General features: G+C 47.8%; 1 protein-coding gene across 3 annotated transcripts; it reads left to right on the forward strand.

Moving 5' to 3' along the window:
• Positions 1–6,477: 6,477 nt before the first annotated feature.
• LUC7L (LUC7 like) lies at positions 6,478–19,909 on the forward strand. Of its 3 annotated transcripts, XM_048492504.1 has the most exons (11): positions 6,772–7,165; positions 8,404–8,476; positions 9,490–9,584; positions 10,604–10,702; positions 12,284–12,394; positions 13,207–13,350; positions 13,992–14,168; positions 15,097–15,185; positions 15,835–15,864; positions 17,017–17,187; positions 18,869–19,909. In XM_048492504.1, the coding sequence occupies exons 1-11, from the start codon at positions 7,121–7,123 to the stop codon at positions 19,008–19,010; spliced, it is 1,176 nt and encodes a 391-aa protein (XP_048348461.1). In that variant the 5' UTR covers positions 6,772–7,120; the 3' UTR covers positions 19,011–19,909. The 3 variants fall into 3 exon arrangements, with proteins under 3 accessions (XP_048348462.1, XP_048348463.1, XP_048348461.1); XM_048492505.1 differs by lacking the exons at positions 6,772–7,165; positions 8,404–8,476 and adding an exon at positions 6,478–6,761; XM_048492506.1 differs by lacking the exon at positions 6,772–7,165 and adding an exon at positions 6,624–6,761 and having other exon boundaries at positions 8,404–9,584.
• The last annotated feature ends 1,368 nt before the right edge of the window (positions 19,910–21,277 follow it).

Below are 21,277 nucleotides of genomic sequence, written 5' to 3' on the forward strand. Positions count from 1 at the left end.
ATCCATCTTATCTTATTTACCCACCTATTTATCTCCATATATGGGTAATGGATGGATGCAAATAACCATAGGTCCATATGTGCAGCTTTTGAAAAAAAAGAAAGAAAGAAAAGCAGATGAAAAAGACATGCCTAATGTCTAAGGCATAGGTGTCAAACTCGCGGCCCTCCAGATGTTATGGACTACAGTTCCGATGATCGGAACTGTAGTCCATAACATCTGGAGGGCCGTGAGTTTGACAGGCAAGACTAAGGAAGCAGCTCCCTGAGACAGCGCTTGACTTGTTGGTATGTACATTTGTAGCATGAAATTGAGGTGTCCGTCTGTCACCTCTTCAGACCAAATGGGAGGAGGTCTTGCATTTGTCACTGATCCCATGAAGCCATCTCTACTGAATCAGACCCATCGGTCCATCAAGGTCAGTATAATCTACTGAGAACGGCAGGGCTCTCCAGGGTCTCAGTTAGAGAGACCTGCTACGTGACCCTTTTACAAGTACATCTCACCTGCTACGTGACCCTTTTACAAGTAGAGATGCTGGGGGCACAACCTGGGACCTTCTGCATACAAAGCCAGGGCTCTGTCTCTGAGTCATGGTCCATCAATAGCGTCTTAGGGAGGGTGGCAGTGGTTGTGGCTTAGGCAGGGACCCCAACTTCTTTGTGGTCAAGTGAAAAAGAAAACACTTCTTGTGTATCTTGCTTCTGCAGTGAACTCACTGCCTTCTCCCCAGCTATCAGTCTTCAAAGCAGGGAGAGTAATGCTTGTTTCTTTTTCACCCATTTCTTCAAGAGACAGGAGTCTAGCACCACAGGACCAGAGACCGGAAGGAGTGGCATTTTAAAAGCCAGTCTTTCGTGGTTTGGTTGCTCCAGAGACAGGAGGAAGACACTCATTTTTCCCCAGCCTTTGGGGCTGAGGGGGCAGTCTTGTCCCTGGCACCCTTCTGCCCTCTGCGCAAGTGACGTGGGGACCCAGCTCCACATGGGAGCACTTAGCCTTCTCCAAACATTCTCACTGGCAGCCCTCCTGCCTCAGCAGAGCCTAGCTGGCTCCTTTGCCGGCTCGACAAACAAGTTTTAGATACACAGACAGATCCGAGAGGTAACTGATAAGGCGAGGCTGGTCATCAGCCCTCCAATATGCTCGCCTGACGTCACTACCACTTTGCCGCCTCCTCTTGGGACATAAAGGGGAGGGAACGGGATACAGATGCAAGACATAGGGGGGACAGGGGGAGGAGAGGCAGGAATATGATGGAAGACGTGTGGTTTACCCAACTCACACCCAAGTGAACAGGCACAGATTACATCCCTGCAAAAGAGGACTCCACCTTCAGGCTCCCTCTTCAATTTAGCTCCTCTTTGTCAAATTGCCAGTTTAGTGTTGTTGTTTTGTTCTGTGTATTTGTTGGTTTGTCTTGGCAAATGGGGCGAGTTTAAGATGAGTGTTTTATTTTAAGACTGCTGTTTCTATTACAGCATTTGAAGAATCTAGAAGAAGAAGAAGAAGAGTTTGGATTTATATTCCCCCTTTCTCTCCTGTAGGAGACTCAAAGGGGCTTACAATCTCCTTGCCCTTCCCCCCTCACAACAACTACCCTGTGAAGTGGGTGAAGCTGAGAGAGCTCTGAAGAACTGTGACTAGCCCAAGGTCACCTAGGTGGTGTGTGTGGGAGTGCACAGGCTAATCTGAATTCCCCAGATAAGCCTCCACAGCTCAAGCGGTAGAGCGGGGAATCAAAGCCGGTTCCTCCAGATTAGAATGCACCTGCTCTTAACCACTGCGCCACTGCTGCTCTTTATACCCCCCTCTAGGCGAGAGACAGGTATCACGCTCCTCCTTAAAGGATTTAACAATTAGCTAGGAACCCCTTAAATCCTGTGGTCACAGGTGGCTACTTATTCTGCTGGGCAGGTCTGCCTAGAACTGCCCCCCAGCCTCACTCTCAAAGAAAAGGGAGTCAGGAGTTGAAGGCTGCCCATCCGGAATCCTTCACTTTGTCCAGGCCATTTGATTATTTATTTTGGAGAGTGCACCACCTCCCAGCCCCTTGACCACACAAGGCAGGGAGTCGGAGCATCTGCTGGGGCATCTGCTTCTGTCAGGCGGCCCAGGATTTCTCATTTTAAAAAGCACCACTTGTCGATCTGTCAAACCCGGCTTCGGTCTTATCACCATCCCACCAGCTCGGAGGCGGCAAGGGTGCCTCCGGGCAAGGGGCTGCGGCTTCAGCTCTGCAAGAGGGTTCTGGGCCCTCTCCTTGGTCTCTGCGCAAGGGGGAGAAAAATCAATAGCGGCAATATGTTAGCACTCCAAGCAAGCAGCGATAATATCGTGCCAGTCATTAACCTCAGGAGCACCCTGGCTCGCCTCTGCCCATTAGAAAGAGCATTAGACAGGAACGTTCGGTGCGTGTGTATTCACCGGGATCCGTCTCTGGGATAGCTAATGGTGGATCAGACATTTCTGGTCAGGACAGAGCTTGCTTAGAGAAATCATTGCATGTTGTACTGTTGGACCAAGGCCAGCTGAGTTTTGATTCAATCACCAAGGAACTTACTGATTGGTGGTTCAATCACCAAGGAACACACCAAGGGGACTCTCCTGATGATACCACCCAAGTTAAATGAGGTTTGGTTTAGGGGGTCAAAAGTTATGGACTCCCAAAGGGGGTGCCCCCATCCCCCATTGTTTCCAATGGGAGCTAATAGGAGATGGGGGCTACACCTTTGAGAGTCCATAACTTTGGACCCCCTAAACCAAACTTCACCCAACCTGGCTGGTATCATCAGGAAAGTCCCCTAAAGATACCCTGAAATTTTGATGCTGCTGGCCTAAAAACTGCACCCCCTGCAGGCTTAAAACTTAAAAAACACTAAAAAAAACAAAAAACACAAACAAACATGGGGGGGCAGCAAAACTCAGATTTTGCACCGGGCTCCATTTTCCCTAGCTATGCCTCTGCGCGATTGCAAATGCAACTGTAAATTAACTCCGCCCAGTCGTGAATGTGCCTCACCACCCTGTGAGGCTGACAAAATATATACCCCACCACGCAATCACTCCACACTGTGTCATGGAGAGAAACGTATCTTTCCGTGACATGCCTCTGAAGACGGCAGCCATAGATGTAGGCGAAATGTTAGGAGCAAAAACTGCCAGACCACAGTCAAGCTGCCTGGGAAAACCACAACAGTCACAAATCAGTGGGTACTAGATCCAGTGAAGCCTGAACTGTCACTGGAAGATCAAATATCTAAACTGAGGCTATTTTACTTTGGTCATGTTATGAGAAGTCAAGACTCACTGGAAAAGACAATAACGCTACAAAAAGTTGAAGGCGACAGGAAAAGAGGAAGGCCCAGCATGAGAAGGATTGACTTTATAAAGGAAGCCATGGCCCTCAGTTTGCAAGACCTGAGCAAGGCAGTTAACAATAGGATGTTTTGGAAGTCATTGATTCATATGGTCACCATGAGTCACAAGCAACCTGACAGCACTTAACACACAAACATGTTACCGACAGGAAAATAAACAAAATATTTTCCTGAAGTCAGGCTGCCTAGCTACACTGGCTCCATGCCTGGACACGGAGACTTGTGTGGTTCAGAAGCCTTCATAAGGTTCACAAAGAATGTATATGCATGATTGTGCCAATGCTATATGGTTTCCCTCTTGTTTATGCCTTTCTAGGATGTAATAAAAGCCCCTTTTAAGTTGAATTTATGATGTGCCTGCAGTTTAGGATGTTAGTTTAGTTAGGTTCTTCAGTTAGTTTAAGGTTTTGTTATTGTTAGATTTAAGAAAGCCATACCAATAAGTATCTGTAAAGTCTTGCCCATAAGTATAAGTATGTGTGTTTATCCTTTAAGGTTTTCCTACCATTTAAGTTTAGAAATGTTATTTTTGAAATTTGTGTCTGAGAATAGAAGCAATAGCCAGTTAAGGTCTGATATTAAGTAACAAGGAAGTTGACTCTGGAATGCTGCTTAGACCAACGCCCAGCCAACCCTTTGATAAGAACAACGACCCTCTTTGGACTTGCTAATCGAATCTGTTGCCAGCACCCAAGGGTCACCCAGCCTTGGAAGATGTCACCCTGTTTTGCTATTGGACTGTTTGAAGTTTTACTCTCAGGATCCAGAAGCTCATTGGACTGTTCACATCCTTGCTTTCAGGATCCAAGAATTCATTGGTTCATTTAAACTTGTCTTTGTCTAACACTCCCAAGGAACCACCTCAGGCAAGAAGGTGCAGGCTTTTGCTTCTGGGATTTGATCTCATCAGCATGTGCAAAGAGATTGTTTTCTCCCTTTGGTGTTATATTTTCTCTGTATTAGATGGAAGGAGACCGCCCCCTTCCTGGGTTTTGCACTGTGGGGGTGGGACTGCCCTACACCCCTTTTCTGGGAAATGTATAAAAGGGGCTGAGGTACAGCCATGTGGGGTTCCTTTTGCTGAGCTGTGCCAAGAAATCACTTGCAATAAAATCCTTTATGCTTTGAAGAAACGCCTGCTCCCTGCGCCTCATTAAGTTGCTGAGCTGAAATCACTTATTGTTACCTGGCAAATCGCGGTAACAAACACACACAACAAGGTATAAGAAAACCCAACAAAATCATAAACACAGCAACATCAGAACCAACAAGATTATAGCGAACCACAGAACTCCATCATAAATCTGAGCCCATAAAAACAGCACTGAACAACATTTAGCAGGTATATATGTAAAAGAAGCAGCTAAAAGAACAGAACGCTTCAGCCTGTGTCAAAAGCAGTATGCTTAAAAGGACACTGAAATGTGCCAGGAGAGCGGCCAAGGGGAATGCTTTCCAAAGAGGAAGTGTCACCACTACAAAGGCCCAGTTTTGGTTCACCATCCCCCCCACTTCTGCAGATAGTGGAACAAAAAGCAGTCTTTTGGAAGACTGTTAATACACCAACATCCCCCATAAAGATAGTCACAGCCGGTACCACAGCATCTCTGACTGCCAAGTGTCCCTTGCCCACAGTGACTTAAGATCTGGTAACAGCTTTGTTTTCAGATCAACAGCGGGGTCCCTGGTGGCCAACAGTGTTGCCAACCTCCAGGTGGAGCCTGGATGATGGGGTTTGGGGGAGGAACTCAGCAAGAACATTGTGTCACTATAGGACATCCTTTTCTCTTAGACTCTATGGAATACCCATCCTCCAAAGCTGCCATGTCCTTCTGGGGAAAAGAGCTCTGTATTCTGGACAACCCCAGACCTCACCTGGAGGTTTCTGTGCAAAAGCCGATCTTGCCCCACACCCTTTCTAAAAACACTTGGTATGTGCCAGAAAAGGTGTCAGCGGGCACTGTGCTGGAGACCTTGATGCTCAATATTCCCATATAGTTTGCCTGACGAAGCTGCCATGTCCTCCAAAGGAACTGATCTCTGTAGATTTGGGGTGGGGTGGGGGAAACACTTGTAATTCTGGGATAACTCTAGGTCTCAGTGGAGGGTGGCAACCCTGCGCAGAACTCAAACAAAGCTTGTTGGCCTGAGAACTCTGCTTTTAGGTGTTGTGGGGTTTCTGGGCTGTATGGCCTGTAAATATACCTGTGAAATGTCCAGGGTGGGAGAAAGACTAAAGGGGCTCGTGTATACATTTCTTTCTTGCATCCTGGACATTCCACAGGTATATATATACTTGCTTTACTGCCATCAGATCCTCTGAAGATGCCAGCCACAGATGCAGGCGAAACGTCAGGAGAAAATGCTACTGGAACACGGCCATACAACCCGGAAAACCCACAACACTCTAGTGATTCCGGCTGTGAAAGCCTTTGACAATAACTCTACTTTTGTCTGTGCCATTGTTCACAAACTGCCTGGATTGCCTGCCTTTGAGCTTATGGAAAGTGGCTCCAATGAGCAGTACTATGCCAGTCAGCTGTAGAGTCGCCATGACAGCCCATCTCCAGAGATGACAGGAAGCTTTTCCTAAGGAAAATATGGCTGCTTTTGGAAAGTGGCCTCTTGGTCATCATACCTGGCTCAGGTCCCTCTCCAGGAAGCGGGCAGCCCCAGTCAGCTGAGAGGGGGAACAAAGATTACTTCTTTAGGGCAGTGTATATGGGGTCAAACTTGGCATTCTCCTCATGCTTGTCACCTCACAAGTTCTGGGGCTGAGCAAGGCCTCTAGAGTCAGGAGAGGGCCAATTGCCAACAAAAGGTTGTCAACTCCGGATCTGGAGGTCAGCTGTAATTCTAGCAAGCCTCCAGGGCCCATTGGGAAGCTGGCATGACTCCGCTCGTAGAGTGGAACTACAACTTTCCACGGCGGGAAGGAGGACGCGGCCTCGCAGGGCTCGGGGCAAAGAGCCGGCACTCGACTGAGGCGACGACTACAACTCCCAGAGTGCACCGCGCTCGCCCAAGCCGCCGTTCTTGGAGAGTCGGCGCTGCCACTTCCGTCGGCGGGAGGCGGGGAGAAAAAAAAAGGAAGTGACAGAGAGCGGAGAAGACGACGACGACAGCGGCAGCCGCTGTGGCATCCCTCCACCTCCCCCCCCCCGTTTTTTTCCTCCCGTCGTGCTTTGGGACAGTCCGCGAGACGAGAGCCGATCACCCGCCGCCGGGGCTCGCGCCGCAACCCCCCCATCCCCCCGGTTTCCAAGGAGACGCGGAGTCCTCCCTCGCGGCCGCGTCTTTCACCCGCCGCCGCGGCCATCATGTCGGCCCAGGCCCAGATGCGGGCGCTGCTCGATCAGCTGATGGGCACGGCTCGGGACGGTGAGTAGCGGCCTGCAGGAAGGACTGGAGGAAGGAAGGAAGGAAGCGAGGCCCAGACGCGGGCCATAGGCCGAGGCGAGTCGGCTGCGAGGCCCGCGTCGACCGCTGTTCTCCAACCGTGTGCCCACCCAATCGCTTCGCGCCAAGGGTCGGCGGCCGGAGCTCGAGGAGCACTCTGTGCGTGCTCAGGGGCGCTATCGCCTTGCTAGGTCCCCGTGGAGGATAGCCACTTGGCACGTGCGCAAAGGCGCTAAAACTTGTCTGCTTGCTGGGACACCCTCGCTCAGACACTGTGCGGAGACGCTGCTCTCTGCTCTGTTGCTTCTTCAGATTCCTGAGAAGGATCAGGCTTTCTGCTCATGCTCAGATGCCCTGCCGGGTTCCATGATTTCTCGGGCTCCTGGGTAGGCCAAGCTCTTCTCTTTGCCCTCCTTCAGATTCAGACTAGAGAATCTGAGTTGCTCTGGGAAGCCTAATTGGGAACGTCTAAAGAGCCTTGCCAGTCATGAGAAGGCAAGAATATGGAGATTCTCTGATGTGGTCTGCGTTGGTACATGAATACACACGTATGGCTTTATAGCAGCTGCTTTCAGAGCATTGGTCGTGATAGTTCAAGCGAAGCCTCTATGTTTAGAGGCAGTTTACCTCCACATGCTGGGGAAGGGGGTGAAAGAGCTGAGGGCCTTGCTTCCTACTTCTAAGATTCTCTATTTTGTCAGTGTTTGGTAGGCAGTGGAGGTTGTTGCGATCCAGCATGTACTACGTGTCACGTTTGTGAGTTTTGAGGAGAGGACAGCTGGGTGGCAGAGCGTAGCAGAAGTCAAACCAGTCTGCCCAGTTTAGCCGTGAGGCAGGATGGCTAGCCTGGCATTTGGCCGGTGAATCTCCAGGCCCAGCCCTCGGTGGCAGCTGCCCAAGCAGGATGGCCGAGTCCCCCGTCACTTGCGTCATTGAATCCTTGAAGTGTGCCAACCCAGCCACCCACCAAAGCAGGTGAAAGCGTTGTTGGTACAACGGTTGATCCCCTGGAAACATCTGCTCGGTAGGGCAAAGCACTGGTACAGATGGCAGAAGGGGAGCAATCTGGCCTTTTCAGAATAACGCCGTGTACTCAGTACATTTCTGGGGCTGTTCTGGGGAAGCAAGGAATAAATACAACATTAATTCCTGTAATTTGGGCAGTTGAAGCTACCAGAGCAGGGAGTTTTCAAGCGCTGGATTTTTCAGCCCGAGTTCTGTACCGTGAGCTGGAAGTCTCACTGCTGTGCCCTTACATGGTGAGGCTTTTCTTCGGTAGGCTCACATGTGGCATTAATGCTTCGTGGATTTAAAAAAGACACAAAGGCAGACCTGTTCTGTGTACAGACAGGATCTTAGTGTGTTGCTCCAGGAAAACATCAGATCCCTTTAAAAAGCTGTGCATTCCTGACAAGGTTTGTATCTGCTTCGTCCCTCCAATCAGCAACTTAAAAACTGAGAGCATTTGCAGAACTCTGCGAGATAAACATTTTTGTGCACTTGGTTTCGTAAGTGAATAAGTGCTCGTTCTTTCTTTGTGCATTTGAGTTGCTTTTGAATTGCTTCCCATATTTTTATTTCGTACAAACTGAACAATTGTGGCCCCTCTATTTTATTTATAAAGGTTCAGTGTATCTTTGCCTGCCTACATCAATCTGCAAAAGGGAGTTGCAGAAAAGCCTCATGTTCATCGAGCCGTGAGTCACAACCAATTCTTAAAGCTGTTGTAACAAAACAAAAGTGTTTGCTTTTTTTTCTCTCACAAATAACTTTAAAGCGTAGTTTAGAACGAAGAAGAGGGGAAATTTTTTTAAAAAAATACATTTTCAGTAGACACAACATTAATCCTGGATGCTTGCGAATCCTGAGCTATACACAGACTAGCTTTCTTTTAAGAAAAGAAAATTGTCACATACCTTTTACCACTTTGCTTTTACTTCTTATGTATCATTCCCCCTGACTTCCTTACTGCAGGTGTGGGCAAGAAAACTTTTCCTTTAAAACTTTTCAACAGCGGGCATAAAATTCTGCAGCTGAGGTCTTGAAGAATGCAGATGGGTATAGTATGTGTTGGAGCTCGCAGTGTGTATTAACCAACTTTTGTTTTGTTTTTTTTCCGGCTTGTTTTAAGTGGCTCCCGAATGTGAAATGTTTTCAGGGGGGTGGGAAGGGATAAGTTCCCACTTTCCAGGCCAGCACTTAAACGTCCTTGCGGCTTTGGGAAGTCCGTTACATGTTAATCTTCTATGTGCAACGTAGCAGTAATTTATCCTTCCCGTTACGGGATTCAGAAATAGCAGCCGATCGAAATTCTCATTTGTGGGTATCTTGATTCACGCTCTACAGATAGCATGGGTTTTGGGATTTCCAGACCCGTTTTCTCCATCTAGAAAGTCCGTGCAGTCTCCGTCCAGACTGCCTTTTGTTGATGCCGCCGTCTCCTTACGTAGCTATTATGGACAACGTTATGATCTGCACCCTGTTTAGCTGGTGGTGCGTGCGATGTTTAACGCCTACCTAGTATGATTCTTGGCTGTGGAGGAAAAAAGAAAACGTACAGCTTTTTGTAGTTTTCCAAGCAGTTCTGGGGGGTTTGTAAAATATTGTAATCTGCGTAACGAAGCAAACATTTAAAAAGTACCTCGATTTGCCTTGCTTGATCAGCTTTGAAAAAACGCTTTTCATATTTATAACCAAACGTGAATTTCAGGAGACGAAACAAGGCAAAGGGTGAAGTTTACAGACGACCGAGTATGCAAGAGCCACCTCCTGGACTGTTGCCCTCACGATATCCTGGCAGGAACGGTAGGTGCTTTGGGCTGGGCAGCAAAAGCATGCCAAGAACAATTCTGCAAGATTGTTCGCGGTCTGGTGGCAGGGCCCAGTTTCCCTCATCAGGGAAAGCAGTGGCGTAGTGGTTAAGAGCAGGAGCAGCAGTGGCGTAGTGGTTAAGAGCTGTAATCTGGAGGAACCGGGTTTGATTCCCCACTCTGCCGCCTGAGCTATGGAGGCTTATCAGAGGAATTCAGATTAGCCTGTATGCTCCAACATATGCCAGCTGAGTGACCTTCGGCTAGTCACAGTTCTCTCTGAACTCCCTCAGCCCCACCTACCTCACAAAGTGTCTGTTGTGGGGAGAGGAAGGGAAAGGAGATTGTAAGCCCCTTTGAGTCTCCTTACGGGAGAGAAAGGGGGGATATAAATTCAAATTCTTTTTCTTCATAGTTGAGGGCAATCATAGTTGGGGGCGATGGACTGCTTTATAGTAGCCCTGACCTTTCTGACCCAGGCTAGCCTGACCTTGTCACATCTCAGAAGCTTAGGAGGGTCAGCCCTGGTTAATATGTAGATGGGAGATCACCTAGGAAGCCTATGCAATAGCCAAGTGTCTCTGAACGTCTCTTGCCTTGAAAACCCTACAGGGTTGCTGTGAGTCAGGTGTGATCTAGCAACACTAAATAAATAAAAAGGTAGTGCTGTCGGTTACCTTGAAAGTCCAGTACTTGGTTCCAGCCATTGTCTTCCAAAGTAATTAAATTCTTGCAGATATTGACCGCTGGCCCAGACTAGCATGATCGTCCGATCTTAGAAGTTAAGCAGGATCAGCCCCGGTTAGTATTTGGACGGGAGACCGCCTGTGAAGTTCAGGGTTGCTGCGCAGAGGCAAACCACCCCTGAACATCACTTGCCTCAAAAACCCTTCAGGGCCATCATGGGTTAGCTATGATTTGGCAGCATTTTCCACCACCCCCAGTGATAGATGGTTGTGCTTGTAACAATACATGAAAACGTTTCCCTGATTTCCCTCTTCTCTTTGCCAACAGCGCATGGACCTGGGAGAATGTTCGAAAATCCATGATTTGGCACTCAGAGCCGATTATGAGATTGCAAGCAAAGAGAAAGACCTGTTCTTCGAGCTGGATGTAAGTTCACGTGTGTTTTCTGGCAGCGATACACAGATATCAGTTTGGGCGGCAAGGAGTCTTGATGTTCCCAGCCGTCCACATAAGTGGTTCTTTCTTCAGGAAAGCTCCTTGTTGCCAAGATCAGCAGAGGCTCACTTCCGTTTGCAAGACATTACGCAGTTTCTTGGATACGTGGAACTGCAACTGGTGGTGTTTGGATAGGGACAGAATTCTGCACTGGTGTCCACTGAGCAAGCCAGCCGGCTGCACTTCTGTGCAGGGGATATTGTTGGCATGAGCCTTCCCTGGTGTGTTTTTGTAGGATGAGTTCTTCACTTTTGAAGGCCCAGTTAGGAATCTTTCCCTATTAGCCTAAATTTTATTAAGACCATCCTGAGGCCCACGTTAAAGATAGACTCCAGCATAGGGGCTGTCTACACACCACCTCTGAACTATATCCCTTTAAGTTTAAAAAAATTGATTCATTTGAACAGTGAATAACATTAAACATGAATTCAACATCTGTTATACATATATAGTACACTTGTCAGTACATAAGAACATAAGAAAGAGCCTGCTGGATCAGACCAGAGTCCATCTAGACCAGCACTCTGCTACTCGCAGTGGCCCACCAGGTGCCTTTGGGAGCTCACATGCAGGATGTGAAAGCAATAGTCTTAAGAACATAAGAAAGAGCCTGCTGGATCAGACCACAGTCCATCTAGTCCAGCACTCTGCTACTCACAGTGACCCACCAGATGCCTTTGGGAGCTCACATGCAGGATGTGAAAGCAATGGCCTTCTGCTGCTGCTCCTGCTCCTGAGCACCTGGCCTGCTAAGGCAATTGCAAACTCAGATCAAGGAGGATCAAGATTGGTCGCCATACATCGACTTCTCCTCCAAATATCTGTCCAAGCCCCTTTTAAAGCTATCCAGGCTAGTGGCCATCACCACCTCCTGTGGCAGCATATTTCAAACACCAATCATGCGTTGCGTGACACTATAACTTGGGTCATGTTTTGATCTTCAGTACTAGTGTAGGTACCGAATACCACGTTAACAAGCGATAGCTATGGATTTGTCATCTTTGGTTATTCTGGATACTAAGTTTGCACTGCTGGGACACAAGTTGAATCTTCCATTCTGGAGATTCCGTCTCAACATTTCACAGAATTGTCTCTCAAGCAGGCCAGCTTTATTCTTGAATTAATTTCTAACGTTTCCTCGTTTGGCTTGTTGTTCCCCTTTACCGGTTCAGTTTCACCCTTTAATTACAGTCACAGTGAATAAGATTTAGTTATTTCTCCATGCTCCAAGAAAATGGGCATACTGTCTCTTTTGGCATTACAATTTGTTGCTTTCTTCACTCATCACTTTCACTGTTCATTCTGATCTATGATGTCCCACAGTGGGCAATAAGGAATAACAGCAAACTTGGTAATGTCAATATATGTCCACGCTGAATTTTTGTGTGTGTGGTGCTGGTCACGTTCGTTACAGTCTTCTGGTGCTTTTTCCCCCCAGAAAAAGAATGCTTTTAAAGTAACATCATAAGAATGTCCAGATTTTCACCTGTGTTTTGTTTGTCACGTGCCCAGGCAATGGATCACTTGGAGTCTTTTATTGCCGACTGCGACAGAAGGACTGAGCTGGCCAAAAAACGTCTCGCCGAAACACAGGAGGAGATCAGTGCCGAAGTGGCAGCAAAGGTATCTGGCCCATGAGAAACCATGAACAGAGGATGGGAAGTCTCTTTTTAATGCCACTGCAAACTCTCAACTTTCATCCTCCAGCCTGCAGGGAGTTTTTGGAGGGTGCTAATGATGTAGCACCCTGGCTTTGAAGCATAATAGGTCTGGGTCAGACACTGTGAAAGTCAGAGTTTGAAATGATGTTTGGATAGAGGTAGTGTGATGTGAGGCTCTGCCCCAACCTCTCCCTGAAAGTTGTCCAAGCTGACTTACAGTGTCAAAAGAAGAGATGTCCAGAGCTGGTTTGCCATTGTCTTCCTCTGAGTTCGGAGAGAACTCGGACTGGCCCGAGGTCACCCAGCGGGCTTTCTGTGGAGGAGAGGGGAATTGAACCCAGTTCTTTACATTAGAGTCTGCCACTCTTAACCAGCACACTATAACTTGGGTCATGTTTTGGTCTTCAGAAGAACAGCTCGGTTCAAGTCCAGTCGCATTTTCCAGACCAGTAAGTTTTTTGGGGGACGAGCTTTTCGAAGCTGGTGTTACAAAAACCATGTTGGTCTCTGAGGTGCAACTGGGGTCAAGCCACTTAAGAAAATCATTATAATAGTTTTTAGTTGCTGGAAAGCATTGTTGGAGTTAAAGGATGAAGGCCAAGAAAGAGCAAAGCACGTATCGCTGTTTTGTCCCCTTGAATCTTTCTCTCAAGAACTTGGGGGAAAATTGTGTTCTTTGGGCAGTTCGATTTCTCACTTCTCCTGAACACAGACTGAAAGTGCAGCTGATGCACTTAGTTGCTAAAAAAAAATTTGTTCTCCCCTCTGCTTTAGGCAGAAAAGGTGCATGAGCTCAACGAAGACATCGGCAAACTCCTGGCTAAAGCTGAGCAGCTGGGTGCTGAAGGGAATGTGGACGAATCCCAGAAGATCCTGATGGAAGTTGAGAAAGTTCGAGCGAAAAAGAAAGAAGCAGAGGTTTGCTTTGGTTTCCTTCTTACGTTTGTTTTTGTGCGTGTGCTTATGTGTTCAAGTAACAATCAATTGCTTCAGCCTCAGTCCACAACAGAGTAAGATGCGGAATTACCCGCATAGGTGTCAAACTCGTGGCCCTCCAGATGTTATGGACTGCAGTTCCCATTATCCCCTGCCAGCATCATGCCCAGGGGATGATGGGAACTGTAGTGCTGGTTCTCTGGAGCTTGCCTCCAATCTTAAATTAAAACTCTCGAGATTACTCACAGTGAACTCTTGCAGTGCTGCTTTCCAAAGCTTGTTTCTGTTGTATTTTTTTGTGGAACCTTTTTTTAGCAATATTTTTTTAACCAATAGCCTGAGAAGTAAATCGGTTGTTGATCCCAGCTCTTTGGGAGCAGGAGGGATTAGGTGGGTTTTTGTCATACCCCTAGAATATTGGGATGTGGCCAGATTCCATACGACCTCTTCTATTTCAGTTAATGACATGAGTAGACGAAGACATCGAGATAATGGCGGTGGGAAAGCTGTGCTTGCAGTGTACAACCAGTTGCAGGAGAATAGGCAGGAATGGTGGAAGTGGAGGAAAGAGCAGATGAAAGGGAAACTGCTTTGGGAAAACTCCTCTGCTTTTTCCCCCACAGGAGGAATACCGCAATTCGATGCCTGCCTCCAGTTTCCAGCAGCAGAAGCTGCGGGTGTGTGAGGTCTGTTCGGCATACCTTGGCCTTCACGACAATGACCGCCGTCTTGCCGATCACTTTGGAGGCAAACTGCACTTGGGCTTCATCCAGATCCGTGAGAAATTGGACCAGTTGCGGGTAAGGTTTCTTACTTCCTGGCCTCTTTTTAGCCAATGAGCAGCTGTGAGTTTCTCCCATGCCTTGTTTTGTACACTGTGGATCGTTTTATCTTACACCCTGTGGATAGTTGCCCCTTGCTCACATCTGTCTTGTTTGATTGTCCTGCACTGGAGTACCTAGTTCTCCATTGAAGTTCGATGGTTCTGCATTGGTGTACATGACAGTGATGTTCCTCCGGTGAATATGCATTCCCTTTTCCCCCTCACAAACGTACATTCCCAGGTTGTAACATTTCATGGGTGCAGCTGTTGGTTTGGAGTGTTTGTCCCAGCCATGGAGGGAACACTTGATATTTCTATATGGATATTTCACACCTATTTATTGAGCCTGAAGGAGCTCAGAGCTTTGTAGATTATTCTCTCCAGCGACCCTGGAAGAGAGTTTAGGCTGAGAGAATAACTAGCCCACAGGGATCCACAGAGTTCAGTGGCTCAGTGGGCATTTGAACATGGGTCATTCTGGTCCTAGTCCTCCTATTTGCATGTTCGTTTAACCCCACATTTCCCTTGTAGCTCTAGGCAGTTAACAGTTTCACAATTTAAAACACACACACAATAGGGCAAAACTCAGTTTTCCAGCTTCCCAAGAAAACACAGCTTAACCCACTCAAATGGCTTAACAATGTGCCTCTCCCCAATTTGGTCAAGAAGCCTGGTCCATTTGGGCAGGGGGCAGAATTGGCAAGAAGCAGACTTTTAAGGAGGAGAACTAGAAGGTGGCAACCACCCGTCTTTGGTGCATGGACATATCTGGGGAGATTTAGAATATTGTTTGGCTGATAAAACACACTCCCTTTCAAATATTCACGACCCCTGCGTTGTTAGCCGCTTAAGACTCAAGGTGTGGTCTCTCAGTGAACACGCTCAGCAGTTTGTGTTTTTTCTAGAAAACCGTGGCAGAAAAACAGGAGAAGAGAAATCTGGACCGGATGAGGCGGAGAGAAGAGCGCGAGCGGGACGATCACGTGGCGCAGCGGTGAGTGGACAGGAAGTGACCCCCTGTGACATGGCAGGCTGGCAGCACTTGTGAGTCAGGAACATCTGGTCCCAGGGTCGTTTGCGCTACACCAGGCAAAAGTTCTTGCTGTGGTTGGGAACCTTTAAACTAGGTGCAGGCGTCCAAGTTTAAAACTCCTTCCTTCAGCGGTCACCAAACCGGGCAGTGTATGAAAGGGAGAGTTCAAATAGAAAGGCCTGATTCACTGGCCTGGCTCCATCCCACAAAGAACCGGTTCTTCCAAAGCACATTCCATCTGGCAGTCATTATGGGGACACCTAGAGTTACCTAAGAGTTTAGTGTCTGGATTTGTTTGTTTTCCTCTCTCCTTTTAGTCCCCTTTTTCTGTTTTGTAGGTGCCATTTTGTGTTCAGTATGGTTGAGCATTCAGTGGCAAAAAGGGTGTACATAAACTGACAAATAGCCCTTTTTACCCTGCTTTTTCTGCCTCTAAACAAAGCAATGGGAGTTGAGTAGTTTTTTCCTTCCACCTGTCAGCGGAGTCGTTGGTGACTGTGGTGGAAGGAATGGGGCTTGAGAGGAGGAGGAGGGTCAAAAATAAGACACGGGGCGCCGCACAAACTTGATGGTGTTGCCAATGACTGTATTCTCTTCTCTTCTCTCCTAGGTCTGGATCAAAAAACAGAGATCGCAGGAGGTGGGTCATCTTGGGTTTGGGGGAGGCTACATAAATGTTTGGTGCCATGGGGCAACAGGGACTGATGGGCTTAGTCCACGAACATCTGGAGGGCCAGAGTTGGACAACCCTAAGATAGATGATTTCCTGCTGAGGCCTGCGCATGCAGTGAAATTGGGTAGTGTTCGTGGGCTGGACTGTTCCAGACTGCAGGTGGGCAGCGTTTCCTCACAAGCCAAACCCTGGCACAGCCACGAGCTGCTGTAGTAGTTTTCTGTTTGGGTGGGGTTGTTCCATGAGGGAGGATCCAGAAAGGTGATCATACCACTGCACGCTTGAGCGGGTTGGGGGGCAGTTTGTTTTGCCACTTCCTTCTGCTGCACACATTAGACCAGTCCCGAAAGAGGTGTTTGAATTGCCTCTGTTAGAAAGGGGATTTGAGGTAAGCCCTGTCTGTTTGATCTGCGAGGCTTTTTGATATATGTTCACTGCTTGAAGTTGTCATTGAAAGACAAATCCATCACATTACAGAAGTGGGTCTGTACAACTAAAGTAAGCAATCGAAACAGTCGCACAGTATACGGCTAGCAGTCAGAAAAGATGGAATCGCTCAACCGTTTACTCCATCAATAATGTTTACAAAGACGTGAGGCTCAATAACAGGCTTTGCCTCTACTATGCCACCTCCGACAAATATTTTTTACACAGTCACAAAATGTTAACAACAGACAGATGTAGCCTGAAAAGAATATCTGTCTCGCATAAAGTAGAAAACCCGCCTAGCTAGCGTCTGGCAATTGTCTGGCTTTGACAAATCTTCAGAGGCTGGTGGTATTTTCTCTGTTCATCAAAATATCACTTGTTGACATCCTCAAAATCAGCTGGGACTGTGTGCACCTCTGCTAATCTCAAGCTGCAACATGTCCTCCAAAATAAAAACGTAAAAAGAGCCTTGGGCTACCACAGGTAGTGTCTGTGCTGTTTGTTTGTTCAGCGGGAGGGAACTCTTAGGTGTCAGCGCTCAACAGATCTTGCAGGAAGGCAGTTCCAAAGCTCTGTAGGACCAGTGGTGGCTGAAGCCACCACTGCCTCGTAGGAGCACCTGCATGGAAAGCCATGCTTCTGCTGCAGTATCATTGGTTTTCAGTTGGTTTGCATGTCCCCAAACTGCAGGTCTCGATCTCGGGAGCGGAGGCGAAGACGCTCCAGGTCCACTTCGCGGGAGAAGCGGAAGTCCCGCTCCAAGTCCCGAGAGCGGGAGAGGCACAGGCGCCACCGCAGCCGTTCTGGCAGCCACGGCCGAAGCCATCGCCGGGGGTCCAGGGACAGGAGCACGAAGCACAAGTAGGCCTAGCCCTTATGACTGTTCTCCCTCGGGGGAAAGACTGTTTAATAGCTAAAGGGCAGGTAAAGGGGGTAGGCTGGGAAATTTTAGCGTATGCTGGCCCACCTCAAAGCATTCCCTGGAGGAAGAGCCACTTCAATTATTTTCTGGGGGGAAAACAGGAAGGTGTCAGAAAAGGAGAAAATGCTGTAAATTGTACTTCTTCCAAAGGGCAGTTGAATTTTGAGAGATGGCAGCAGGCGTAAAGATAAGTATTCTAGTTTTAGCCAGATGTGCCAGTCCACATGCAGGAGAGCAAGGGATGAAAGATGAGATCCACTTGGTCAGAGGGGATGGGAATTGTTCCTTTCTTCTGTCTTTCCATTGTTTGCAATTACACCTTCAGATGCGAAGCCTTCCCAGTGCGTTAGCTTCAGCGTTTCAAAAATAATTAAAGCATTGTTAAAAATTAAAGCTTTGTTCTTGAACAATCTGGGTTGTTTTCCATTTTCATAGCCTTCTGTTATCCTAGAGTCACCTATTGTCAAATAAAGCTTATTTCTTACGAACAGTTACCGAGAGTCTGCCTTGGCTTTAGCTGCACAGTCGCCCTGGGTTGACACCTAGCGTTAAAAACCGGCATTTTTCTCGGAGCTGAATATGCTGATCTGCTAATTGCAGATAAAAATGTCAGAAGTCACCATGTGCTGCTGTGAATGGATCTATTTTTAGTGGCTTAAAGGGCCGCTTTGCATGTGGAATTGCAGTAATCAAAAGCCACTATATTTAATCTGTCGTACGTGGTGTTGGGAAGACAGCCGTGGTGGTGGGAAGACAGCCACAGGGTCTGTCGTACGTGGTGTTGGGAAGACAGCCACAGGGTTTTCAAGGTGAGAGACGTTTGGAGGTTTGCTGCTGCCTGCTTCCGCGTAGCAGCTCCCAACGTCCTTGGTAGGCTCCCGTCCCAATAAAACCAAGGCCAGCCCTTCTTAGCTTCCATGATCTGATGAGAGTAGGCTAGCTTGGGCTGTCCTGGTCAGGGCACATCATACATATGTCCTTGCGATTATTTCAGTGAGTGCCTGTGGTTTCCCAAGAGCCCTGGAAGTTGCCCAAGGCTTGTGAAAAAGCAGGCCGTGGCCCCAGCTCACCTGGGAAGCTTCATAGGTTCATCTGCTTGGGTTTTCTGGATCCAGGGCCTTCACCTCCCAGTGGGCATCAATAGGTGCTTAATTGTGGGCACTGTGCAGAGGGCAGCTGGACCTGTGGTTCTTATCCAGTCCAGAAAGGTCCAGAATCAGGGGTAGGGAACCTGCGGCTCTCCAGATGTTCAGGAACTACAATTCCCATCAGCCTCTGTCAGCATGGCCAATTGGCCATGCTGGTAGGGGCGTATGGTTTCCACTTTCGGAACAGTTATCGATTGCCGGAGGTTCCCTGCCCTTCATTCAAAATCTTTCCCTTTCCTTGGCTTCCAAACTGGGAGCACATTTGGTCCTACCTAGCTTGAGCTAGCTTCCTGCTTGGGGTACAGAAAGGAGAATTGTCAGGATAAGTTCGTCCCTGGTTAACTTACGTTTCCCTGGTTAACTTACATTTGCTGCTACCTAGCCTGATCTAGCTTCCTGCTTAGGGTACAGAAAGGAGAATTGTCAGGATAAGTTTGTCCCTTTTTACAGCGTGGCTTGGTTTGTGCTTCAGATCCTCCCGAGATCGCTCTTCGAGGGAGAAGTCACGGGAAAGAGAGAGGAAAGAAAAGAGCTCTTCCGAAAGGAGGCACGAGAGCACCAACGGCAAATCTCGTTCCAAGAGGTCGGAGGAGCGGGAAGCCGGCGAGATCTGAACTCCGGCCAGACCTGTTTGTCATACTGTACATAGTCTCTGAGAAGTGTCTGACGCAGCCCAAGCGTCCCATTTATATTAACCGAAAACAGCACATCTTTTGTAGTTCTGGATTTTTATTATTTCTGCAGGCAGCAGAGCTGGTATTGTCACCATTCTTTGGGTCTTTACCATTGACCAAGACTTAAAAAAAAAACCAAGAATAAGCAAATAACAGCCACTTGATTTAAGCCAATCAGGCCGCTGCAAGCTAGCGCAGTGGGGTGTGGAGCCGTAGCTTGCTCTACACCTCTGCTCTCCCCTGTCTCGTAAAAACGCCTTTCTGTTGCGGGCAAAGTTCATGAAATGCTAAAGGACCCCACTTGGCACTGACGCTTCTCTTCCTTTTCCTCGTCTGGCCGTCCATACTATGTTTCCTGCATTTAAACTGCTCAATGTAAACAAGCCAGATTGGTTGACGTTTCATACAGTTGCCTCAATTCAGTTGCTTCTCCCTCCTCAAAAACATGTTTCGGGAGGGATAGCTTGTACTACATGGTACAGTCCTTTGTCCTATTTATAGCACTCCCCGGCAGCAGCTGAGGAGTGTTCTTGAGGCCTTTTTAAAAGAAAGAAGTGGCTGCCAGCTACATGAGAAATTCCCCGGCAGACGCACTTGATTCAGGGACTTGGGAGAGTATGAGCAGTGGCTGAGGGCATATCCTGCTTTCAGAAAGGCCCAATAAAGGAAATCAGCAAAGATTGGTCACATGTACTGAGCAAAATAGTAGGTTTCCATCCTTCAGTGGGATTTGGGTATTTGATTCTTTTTTCTTTGCTTTTGATGCATTTTGGTCTAAAGATGTGAGTAAAATACTCTTCTGTAGCCTGTCTGATTCACATTAAAAGCTTATCTTTGTGGCTTGGGGTGGACTCTGCTCTCTTGGTGCCTGCGTTCCTTCTTTGCCAACCCAGTCTCTGTGCTGTTTTGGCTGCCCAAGTCCGGTTTGGAGCCAGTTGGTTCCTTCAGTAAAAATATTGCTGAAGGAACCGGGAATGAGAAAACCTGGCTGTGGAGCAAAGCAATAAAGATCTCATGCACGTTACATAAGAACATAAGAAAGAGCCTTGCTGGATGAGACCAGAATCCATCTAGTCCAGCAGTCTGATACTCGCAGTGGCCCACCAGGTGCCTTTGGGAGCTCACACTGACAAGGGTTTGCCTAAGGCTTCCCAGTTAATAAGGCGGTCGAGGTCAGATTTGAGTTGGGGATCTTCTGGCTTACGCTGCAGCATTCCTTGTGTAGGCGGACTTATTTACCTCACTGGTGGCAAATGTCAAGCAACGCTGTAGGTTTGCATTGTGCTGTTCAGATGAAGTGCCGAGTCTGGGACCAGAGGGACATATGCTGCCCGAGAGGGGGGAAAAATCCATATTTAATGGAGCTGAGTGGTAGGCTTCAACCCCAATATATGGGGAACAGACTGGGAGAGAATTTGGAGTCTCAACCCCAGCTTGATGTTTTATATCTCCCCCCCACCCTTGTATCCTTAACATCACAGACAAGCCTGTATGATCCACATTACAGATGCGTTTCACACACATTGTGTTGTTTGAACCTCCCAACATTGCAGAAGACAAAATGTGCTGTTTTATTTTACCGTGTGAACCATCACCGACATAAAAATCAGGCTTCCCTCTTGTTCACAAATGGTCCTTCGCTGTAATAGGAGTGTGACATCTAAACTGCATCCCAGGAACTTCCACGAGAGGGCACCAAAGCATTGGTTAAAAATGTAAAGACACAGATGGGTAGGAGAACAGCACATAGAGGAGGCATTTTATGCAAAACGCTGGAGCTTTAGACGGGACACTGTGGCGGGCCCCCTTCTGGGACAATTTTAGTTTCTGAGAAAGATAAATACTGGGGTTTGGGCCATTTGGGACCTCTGGCCACTGGTCCTGAAAGCCTTTCCTTTGGATATGGAATGATGATTAGCATAGGGTTCTCAACAGGCCTAGAGGAAAATGTGTCCCTTCGACAGGGATGTAATGGGCAGTTAAAGCTTTCTGTGTTGTAAAGGTAAAGAACTCTCCATTAGGCCCCAAGGGAAGGGATAGGATATTTCTTTCTCGAGCCAGCTGGGAACCCCATATCAGCAATCTCCCCTGTGTTGCACTGGTCTAAAGTAATGTGCCCTCTTGTTCAAGAAACTTGCACAAGACCAGGATCTCCTTTGAGTGCGTGAAAGAAACTGCCCTGTTTGGTGGATCCTGCCCTACATGTG

This window comes from Sphaerodactylus townsendi, linkage group LG04 (assembly GCF_021028975.2).
Source record: "Sphaerodactylus townsendi isolate TG3544 linkage group LG04, MPM_Stown_v2.3, whole genome shotgun sequence".
Classification (NCBI taxonomy): Eukaryota; Metazoa; Chordata; class Lepidosauria; order Squamata; family Sphaerodactylidae; genus Sphaerodactylus; species Sphaerodactylus townsendi.